Here is a 10,538-nt window from a genome sequence, read left to right on the forward strand (position 1 = left end):
AGGGGCCGACCAAGGGCAAGGTGGATGGATGATATTCTGGAGGTGACGGGCTCGACCTTGGGGGAGCTGGGGGTGGCGACGGCCGACAGGAAGCTCTGGCGTGGGCTGGTCCATGAAGTCACGAAGAGTCGGAAGCGACTGACCGAATAAACAACAACAACAACAATGTTGAAGCTACAGGACTGTAATCCGATGCGCAACTACTTGGAAGTAAGATCCCATTTACTTCAATGGGGCTTACCTCCAGGTAACCATACAACGAATGGGGCTGGAAATTTCAAAAGGAGAGTGGAAGAAGAAATCACTTTATAACAGATGCTGTTGGGAAAGGCCCATGGCAACCAAATCCTCAGAGCTAGTGAAATGTATAAGATGTGGAAAGTGGTTCCCGCTCACTCCCACCCCCAGTCAAGGCTAATATATTGAAGAGTTTGAATTCTTGCTGATCCCTTTAAGTTTTCTTAAGAAAACCTCTTTTATTGGTTGGTTAATGTTACGGTCTTCGTCCTTTCTCTCCCAAATACAGGACAGGATACAGTCAAAATTAGGCACTTGTACAACCCAGTCCTATACGTGTCTTCTCGAAAGTAAATCCCTCTGAATGCAGTGAGACTTACTCCCAAGTGAGTGTGCATAGGATTGCGGTGTTGAAGTCTCCGTTGATGTTTAGTGGACTAGATGTAACTCTGCCATTAAAAGCGCTGTTACTTAACTGTGGGATCCTATGCATGTTCACTCAGAAGTAAGTCCAACTGTGCTGAATGGCACAAGTAATTGTGTATAGAATTGCTGTCTAACAGGGCTTAACTTTAGATGGATCTTAATTTCTTCCTTCCTTTTTTTTACTTCTTTGCTTAACACTGGGAACAAGCAAATCCAGATATGGTGTGTCTAAGTCAAGATGACGACCCCAGAGTGTGTAATAAGAAATACTCCAAAGATACCTGAACAAGTTATACAAATTTGAAGCAGAAAAGCTCTTTTATACTCGGTAGCACAGAAGAGCCAAACAACTTTCTGCTCTGAAGACATTACCTGAAAACTACCTCAGGGTTCCTGTATATCCAGTGAACTCACGAATACTATTTCGTTTTATCTCCCTCTCCTATGATAATAGAACTACTTGGAGGTTTGTGTGTGTGTGTGTGTGTTTAATCTTCTTTCCTATTCACGATTTCAAATGTGATAAATCAGGTTTTAGTTCTGCCTTACAATGGTCCGATTTAGATTTCCTAGTCAATCTATTCAAAAGCGAAACAAAGACAGTCTTTGGAGGATACCTTACACTTCACCTGGCCTAGGCAGGTAAGGGCAATTGAGATTAAAATCTTGTAAGTAACTCAACAAGAAATAGAGGATTTTCTCTTTTCCCTGCTTCAGGCTTTTATTTAAACTCTTTGTTCCAAAATGAACAGAGTGGTAAGTCGGATTCTAAATGTACAGATATAGTTTAGACGTCTAATTTTAAATTAGAGCACACCAGCAAACTCATTTATACACGTCAAATGTTAAAACCAATACTTAAAAACTTTTTTTCCAAACCCTTATATTACAGAAAGCTTTTTTTTTAAAAAAAAAATTAAACTAAATACAGATTAGCCAACTTGATTCACAAACATTAATCCAAATATACACATTACAAAAGTAAAGGAAAATTGGTGTGATGGAGATTGTTTAAAATGAGTTCGCCCCCTTCAAAATCATTCTCTGCAACTGAATATTTATGTGTGTGTGTGTATATATATATATATATATATATATTAAAAAAAGACTGCTCCCTCCCACCCCAAGTCAGGTGACTGCAAGGGAATACTCGTGATTTTGCTGGGAGAAAAGATTAGAGAGGGTGTGGGGGAATAAGCATATTCTCTCCTAACACAGCTGTTTGGAACACCTCTGCGTCATAATAAATATATAATTATCCCTCAGACAAGATGTCTGATTTTTTTTTTTAAAAAACAAATCCTGTCCTGGAAAGGGATTCACAATCTTCTGAATGCGCACCAAAACGCGTTTGTATTATGCGTTTTTATTCCGGTCACTCGGACTGATACACACATTTGCTTGGAAACAAGTCCCATTGATTACAACAAGACCTATTACCAAGGCAATGTGTGCTTAGGATCACAGCCAAAAAAAAGGGTGACTCAAATAATACAAGTAGCCAGCATTACACGCGAAGTTCTCACGGACATGTACACATTTACAACCTTTAGGTGAGATAGGGAGGAGAAAACAACAGGCAGTCAGTTTGTCTTTTCTCCTAAACATTTCTCCAGCACTCCTAGGGAACTTTGTTGTGTATATTAAAACGGAGGAGGGGCACCTACAAGTAAATTAACAATTTTCTGCCCCATCTCATCCACATAAGCCGAGGTACTAAACAAGCAACCATGCTTATTTAGTGTGGGATGTCTGTGTATCTTGTAGTTTTGAAGTCAACGCCACGCCAACTTTCTACCTGAACCTTGTTAAGCATTTGGTTAAGGTTAACGTCTTAGATGGTATGCTTCTGGATCTGCTGTGGACCGGGATAGGATTTTGGGGAGGGGGGGGGGAGAAAAGAAAGACAGACAGACAATTCCAAGCGACAGGAGGTGAATGGAACTGGCAACCAGGCGCTTCCTCGCTAACCTAAGTGTATCCACCGAGATGTTCGGGAAGCAGACATGCAACGTCTCCTCTCTGCTCTTTTGCCCGTCACCCTACAGCAAATCCTGAAAAGAAACCGAGGAGGGACCCGGAGATTTGGGGAAGCGATTTTTTCTGCCTAGTGTCTGGGGATGATGGGAGGAGGGGTGGGGGAGGCAACAGGTTGCAGAAATGTACCAGAGGGAGAGGCAACAAGACGGACGGGCGGCTGAAATGTTCTCGTCGGGAAACCACAGATCAGGTTGCTAGACAGCGGCAGCACAGCAGGCAGGAAGAGTCCTGTGGCCGGAGGCTGCTAGAGTCCGAGCGCCGGGGCGCGGCTAGAGTCCAGCCCTGCGGTCCCCGCCAGGTTTTCTCCGTACAGGGGTCCAAAGTGGGGGGCTGGGGGTCATAGAGCCGCCGCGTAGGCTGCGGGGTAGGGGTCCAGCTGGGGCTTGCCCATGCCTGGCAGGAGGATGTAGGCCAGCGGGGGCTGGAGTCCTGGGCTGGGCCAGGCGCTGCAGTTGCAGGGGATCATGTAGCCCGGGTTGCCCGGGGACGGGTGCGAGTGAGTGTGCCCCCCGCTGGCGGCCGCCGCCGCCGCCGCCGCCGCCGCGTGGAAAGCGCCGCCAGCCGTCGGGTAAGCCAGCGAGGAGGCGGCGTAGGGCAGCCCGCTGGCCGAGCCTCCTCCGCCAGAGCCGCCCGAGGCGGCGGACGAGATCTCCGCTGCCATCTTGGAGCCCAGGTCGAGCAGCGAGTAGGGGCTGCCGGCGGCCGCCGCGGCCGCGGCCGCAGCCGCCGAGTGCGGGAAGAAAACACGGGCCGCGGCCGCCGCGGCCGCCGCGGCCGCCTTCTCCGGGTTGGCCAGCAGCGCTTCGTGGCCGTGGAGGGCGCCGGCCTTGAGGGCCGGGTGGTGGGGGCCCAGGTGGGGGCCGCGGTGGTGCTCGGCGGCGTCCGGCAGGCCGTAGGGCACGACGGGGAAGGCGAACTTGTCCTTCTTGAGCAGCGTCTTGGGCTTGCGCCGCGGGCGGTACTTGTAGTCGGGGTGCTCCTTCATGTGCATGGCCCGCAGGCGCTTGGCCTCGTCGATGAAGGGCCGCTTCTCGGCCTCGCTCAGCAGCTTCCACTCGGCGCCCAGCCGCTTGGAGATCTCCGAGTTGTGCATCTTGGGGTTCTCCTGAGCCATCTTGCGCCGCTGCGCCCGCGACCACACCATGAAGGCGTTCATGGGCCGCTTCACGTGGTCCGCCGGCTTGGCCATGCCCGCGGCGGCGGCGGCGGCGGCTGCAGCGGCGGCGGCGGCGGCGGCGCCCAGCCCGTCGCTGCGAGCCACCCGCAGGAAATCAATGGTGGCTCCTCCGCCCCGGACGGCAGCTGCGCCCAAATCTGGGGGTGCCTCCCCCCACGCGCCGAACCCCGCCGCCGGCCGCAAGGGGCTCCGACACCGCCCCGCCGCTCGCTCTTTCGGCCGCCGTCTGGCCCACCGCGGTGACGCTTGGGACTCGCGGGGCCGCCGATTCTGCGGGCAGGTCCCGCGCGCGCGCTCCCCCTCCCGCCGCCTAGTTCAAGGGAGTGCCACGCAAGGAAAGTGCGCTGCGGAAAGAAACCCAAGTCCCGCTCGCGTCTCCTCTAGGCGGGAATTGGGGCATTTGACAGCCGATTGGAGGAGAGGAAGCGAGCCCCAGACTGCCGCCCCCAGCAGCGCTGCCGGAAGCCGAGAGAAGTTAATCCCGACGATGCAAACAAAAAGAAAGTTTACGAAGTACGACAAGCCAATCGAAGAGGCGATCCGGATCGTCAGAGAGCGCCCAGGGAGTCGTCGGCGTCCAAGAACAGCAGATTCCCCGTCAGAAGGCCGATCTGCGCCCGTCCGCTCTCCTCGCCAACTTTCCTTCTACGTGGAGACGGAGCGAGGCGCCTCCTCGCCTGCCATCCTCACTGGCCAGTCTATTGCTGGAGCAGGTAGAAGAACTGTCCTTCCCGCGCGCCCCTCCCCCGGATCCCGGTCTGGATTCCCCTCTGGGCTCGCCTCAGCCGCCGACGTCTCAGGCGGAGGACCGGCCGGCGGTCGGCTTGGTCTGTGCCGGGATCCGGCGCCGGCGCGCTCCCCTGGGCGGCTCCTCTGTCGATCGCCCCGCCGCAGCCTTCCTAACAAACTTGCAGCAAGTTTCACCGCGGCTCCTCGGCTGCGCCTCCTCCTCTCCCCCCTCCCCTGTTTGCTTTAGTTTGGGGGCTGGAAGGTGGCTGAGGGGAGGGAGGAGAGAGAGCGAGAGCGAGAGAAAATTAAATGGGCCGGAGCAGCAAGCGGAAGATGCCGATGCAAGCCCTCTCGGTGACGGACATATAATCGCCCCGTCTCTCTAGATACGTTGCTGCCGCCGCTCGCCGGCTGCCCCCTCTGGCCGTCTTCCGAGAGGCAGACGCTGCTCGCTCCCTGCGTTTAGACTTGCCTATATGGTGCATGGCCAGTGTGGTGTCTGGGGGCATGCGGAGGCGGAGGCGGAGGCGGAGGCGGGCTGTCAGGCTAGTGAATGGGCGGTGCCGCCCGGAAACCCTTGGCTCCTCCCGCCTCGTCCCTGGCCCATTGATTGAAGTTACCGCATTTCCGCCTCCCATTCACTACGCCGCAGGAGAGAGGGGGCGGAGGCTGAAGACCAACGCGCTTTCCCCGTCGCTGCCCGGGCAGAAAGGGGGCGCGTGCGCAGTCGGATCCATCCATCCCCAAGACCCTTTCTCCGCCTAGCCATCGCCCTGTTCCGAAGAGCCAGCCTCAGCACTTCATGAGTCGGCTGCTGACAAGGAAGACGAGAGAGTGAAAGGGGGACGTTCCTTTCCTTCTCAAAGCGGTCGCTGATCCCTCCCCATTCACGCGCGCGCGCGCGCGCACACACACGTACAGTAACTCTTGCTGGACGGTACTTTCAAGAGAACATCCTTCGTTGCTTCAAATGGCGCTTACGATGTCCTCAGTCAATCCGTTTTGTTGTTCTTCACTCCGCTTGTGATTTCCTGGTGAAATCCGAGCTTAGTATCCAGGCGGACACCGCTGTCCCGCAATAATCTTTGAGGACACTTACGTTGATGTGGTTCTTCTTTGTAAAGTCTTTCCTTTTCTTTTTTACAGTCTCCGGCTATATTTCTCTGGGAATATACTTCAGATGCGAGGCGGTGATGCGCAGAATAAAAGTGAACCGGGATAGATTCTAAGGCAAGGGTGGGAATTGAAAACGAAGTCATCAGAGACACACACAGCCCTTCCCCCCGGTTTGCAATTAAGTCCCAGAAATCTTAGTGGGGGGGGGGGTTAAGGAGGAGGGCAAGAAATAATTTCTAAGCTAATCGTGAAGAAGAAAGACACACCCTCCCCGAAATATTTCTCTAATGGATGACCAGGGGTGGGGGAAGACAGGGGGAAGGAATCATCCCGCCGTGACTCTTGGTTGCCTATCACCTGGTATTCTTTCTCGAAACATTGCTTCATCCGCCACAATCGCCTGATCTGTCTGTTGCTACCGTGTTGGCTTGTCTGTCTGTCAAGGGAAACTCGCTTGCCTTGTTTGAATGTCGTCGGCGGGCTTGGTTTTGACTTACCTTTGTGGAATGTGGAAGTAGCCGGCTAAGAAGAGGCGATTAACTCTTTCCCTCGTGAAAAGACCGAGGCGAGGCGGCTAGACACAACAGATCTCTGGCTGATTGACGGGGGAAGCTTATTTTACCTCGATCCCAGAACTCTGATAAATACGACACAAGGGGTGGGGGGTGGGGTAGGGGAGGGAACAAGCTTCAAGGAGCGAGGGAAAGAACCGAGCCCGTCCCATTCACAAGGGCTCATTCAGGATTACGCGAGGAAAGCGGCTGAGGAACCGAGGCTATGTGCCTTGCGTGCACGGTGGAGAAGCGGAGTATTCAAAACAACAAACAATCTCCCCCCCCCCAAAAAAAAACCCTGCCCACAAGTTCATACATTTTTATACGTGCATTCCTTCCGCTGCCCTGGTGCTGGAAAACTCTTGCGCCAGATCATGTAACAATGTAGGAGAAATCACGCCGTGTCTTTTCCCTTTCTTCTCGTCCGTCATGTGTTCCAGAGTTCGGGAACTTCAGATGAAACGCAGAAACTCCAGCCTCGGTAGACTCCCCCCCAACCCCCCCGCCATCACTTTCCCTCGGCTTGTTTCAAAACGTTATAGTTCGGAAGGTTCGAACGATGCTCTGCAAGGATGCGCTCCTCAGCCCAGTTACTGGGATTGGGGCGGCGGCGGCGGGATTCCTTGAAAGCAATGTGCTTGAGAGATCAAGTAAGGGTAATACTGAAATCGCATACACACTTACCTTCTGAATGGACATGCATTGGAACGCACTGTTAGGTATCCGCAAATAGCTGTGAAAGCAGTTCTTTTAGTGAGGTTTGGCTCCTAGGGCCCCACACCGGACCTGACACTCCTATTTCAGTATATCCCACTTAGTGCTTTAGCCTGCCCTAATTCGTCTGGAAGTTACACTGAATAATCCTTAAACCATGTGTTTCTTTCTTCGCCCGCCTTGCCTGGAGGAGTGACGCTGGAGGTTAAGAATCGCTGCGGCCCCCTGTCAGCACCCTGTCCCCCCCGTTAAGAGGAGGTTTAAGGTGATTTCAGTTTGTCTGAAGTCAGGGCAACTTAAATCGGCTTCAATCGATATTTAAGTTAAGACAGTTACTCACAGCCCATTTCATATAGTAGGCTTAAATTCAAGTATCCATGGGAGCTTGAGTTGGGCTGTTATTTTATTTATTTGTTACATTTACACCCCGCCTTTCCTCCAAGAAGCACAAGGCGGCATATGATCTTCCTCCTCTCCATTTTATTTTAACAACCCTGTGAGGTAGGTTAGGCTGAGAGTCAGTGGCTGGCCCAAAGTCACCCAGTGAGCTTCCATGGCCGAGTGGGGACTAGAACCCGGATCTCCCGGCTCCCAGTCCAACTTTCTCCCATCGCCACACACACTGGCTCTCTTAATTGTGGGCATCAAAAACTTCTCCATGTTGGTTTGCAAAGGTGCCGCTTTTCAAATACTTCCCCGCAGAGAAGAATCGTGATAGTCGCCTCCACTTACTGATGGGATCCCGCCCCCCCAAAAAACCGGGTTCAATTTGGTTTCCACATAATATTGGCCTAACTCATTTCACAAGGTCCTCTCAGTGCAGATTGCTAAAATAATCTAACTTGACTGGAGCAGAGAAGAGACCACTGAAAGCCAGTGTGGTATAGTGGCTAGAGTGTAGGGCTGGAACTCTGGAGTCCTGCGTTCTAGTCCCCACTTGGCATGAAGTTCACTGTGTCTTTGGGCCAGTCACTGACTCTCTGACTAAGCTACCGCACAGGGTTGTTGTGAAGATAAAGTGGAGAGGAGGAGGATCATGTAAGCCACCTTGAGTTCCTTGGAGGAAAAAAGGCAGGATATACATACAATAATAATAATAAAAATAATAAAATAAAAGTGAAACTTGTTTGACAGACGGTTTAAGGTGCTTACAACTTGGCCAGCACAGAAGGCAATCGCTGGTATTGTGTTATATCTTCACAATAGTTAAATTGTATGGGAAACTGAAATCAGAGAGTGGAGTTCAGGAAACAAAGAAGGAAGAAGGGGTAGGAACACAGGAAGCTGCCTTCTGCCAGGTCAAAGTAGTTGTGCGTTTAGCCGAGTATCCTCTAAGCTGACTGGCAGTGGTTCTCCAGGGTCTCACTCAGCCAGGGGTCTTTCCCATTACCTAACCTTTAAAAAACAACAACCCTGAAGATGGCAGGGATTGATGGCAGGGGTCTTATTTCTGGGAGTTGACCAAGCCATGGTGCGATCCGGTCAAAAGTCATGCACTTTTAAGTCCCATTGATTTTAAGGGGGACAGTTGAGGAGGTTTGTTTGATTGATTTGTACCCCGCCTTTCTACCAAGAAAAATGGCACACAAGGTGATTCACAATCATAAATAAAACTAGATTAAAACAATAAAACAAATGCATTCAAACACAAAAACACAAAAGGTTCTTAACTCTCTCAGTTGAACTTGAAACCAATCGGACTTTAAGAGCGAAATCCTATTCATGCTTAAACAGAAAAAAGTCCTTGTAAACATGTATAGGAGCATATCCTAAAGTGCTTATCTTAACTGGATGGTGTCAAATTCTTGCAGTCGGTGTTTTGACCCTCCGCTTTCCATTTCTTTCCAATCCTTGCAAACTGTACACTGTAAAACGCTGTAAAATTATATTTGGGATATGTCTTCATATCTACTTGGGCAGAAAACTACACTTCTGTTTTAACAAGAACGGCAGTAAGTTCCATTCCATGCAGTGGGGCTTTCGAGTAAACATTATTTAAAATTCAGAGGAATAAGATTGGGTTGCATGCCTCGATTGGATTCCCCGCCCCCCCCCCCGGACGCCCCGTTACACACACACACACACACACACACACACTTTCCCTGGTGTCAATGAAGCACGTAACACATTTTACTTGGGAATAGTCCTGGTTGTAATGGAGCTTAATTCCAATAGGAACGGGGTGCATACTACATCACAGGGTATTTCAATGGGTGGGTGGGTGAGTATTAGAAAGAACTGATTCTTAAGGATCCAGACAGTCAAGCATAAAAAGTCCGAGCCACTGAGGTATAAAAAAAACAATCCTGCCCCGCCCATGCAAGTTTTTCTCAAGGGACTTTCGTAGGATTCCTGCTCCGCTAAAGGACACACGCTATTGGCGAAGATCCGAAGTCTCTTTCGTGGTCTTGTAAGTCCTATACAGTGCAATCCTAGGCATGTCTACTCAGAAGTAAGCCCCATTGAGTTCAGTGGGGCTAACAGGTAAGTGTACATTCTTACGCTCTAATCCTATACCGACTTACTTGGGAGTAAGCCCCATTAAACTCAGTGGCACTTACCTCTGAATACATGTATAAGATCGCATTGTAAAAGACTTACAAGACCCACCAAAGACACCTCCGAACTTTGCCAATAGCATCAGCCTGCGTGTCGTTTGATCTGATCAGGAATCCTACGAAACTCTCTTGAGAAATATAGTTATGGCCTTATGGGGTAGGAAAGGGCGGGCCCGGGATTCTTTTCTGTACCTCTTCTGCGTGCATCTTATTACTACTCATTTTGTTACAAAGGGAACCGCTTTCAAAACAAAACAAAACGGGCTGTCTCTATCTCCCGTCCCCCAACACCCTCCTGTGTGCATATAATTTGTCTGTCTGCCTTGCCTAAACCGGTGGACAGCCAGCTATATATACCCAGAAGACGAAGGGGTCGACTAATTCCCTCGCCCCAAGAGAGCTAGATCTGGAAAGTACCAGCATATGGCAAAATGCTACACCCTTCAAGAGTCAAAAAAGACCAACGATTAACACTCCCTTCCCGTGGCCACGGTATGAATGGACGTGTCAGATTGATTAATGTGGACACCAAAGGAGCGATTCCGCTTGTGTCATTCGCTTCAGAAGGAAAGGAGAGGGGGGAGGGGCGTCACTTGTACTCCCCCCCCCCCACCCCCAGACACACACCCGTCCCACGTTGGGAAACAAACCACCATCTGTACTTTGGACAGAGTCAGTCTCAAACTGTACACACAGATTTAAGGAAATGTGGCGAATTTGGAAAGGTGACTTTTTTAAAAAAAACCATCACATTCTGCTAAAAGATCTGATCTTTAGATACAGGGATGTTTTTTCCACAAACAAACAACAGTTCACAATCCCAAGCATGTGTACTCAGAAGAAAGTCCCTCTGCATTCAATGGGATATACCCTCTAGCAATTCAGTTGGACCCAGTCTTGGTCTTTCTTAGAGTAGACAGAATGAAATCAATAACACTTAAGCTAGTCATGACTAAGTTAAGTGGCTCTATTGATTTCAATGGGTCT

At 50.6% G+C, this 10,538-nt stretch overlaps 1 protein-coding gene across 1 annotated transcript; it reads right to left on the reverse strand.

Annotated features, from left to right (window-relative positions):
• Positions 1-2,977: 2,977 nt before the first annotated feature.
• Positions 2,978-3,892, reverse strand: SOX21 (SRY-box transcription factor 21). Its single transcript, XM_084841829.1, has one exon. It carries the CDS (start codon positions 3,890-3,892, stop codon positions 3,041-3,043), a length of 852 nt encoding a protein of 283 aa, XP_084697955.1. The 3' UTR covers positions 2,978-3,040.
• Positions 3,893-10,538: the final 6,646 nt, after the last annotated feature.

Source organism: Heloderma suspectum, chromosome 3 (assembly GCF_057233095.1).
Source record: "Heloderma suspectum isolate Gila_16-S chromosome 3, 16-S_ref, whole genome shotgun sequence".
Taxonomy (NCBI): Eukaryota; Metazoa; Chordata; class Lepidosauria; order Squamata; family Helodermatidae; genus Heloderma; species Heloderma suspectum.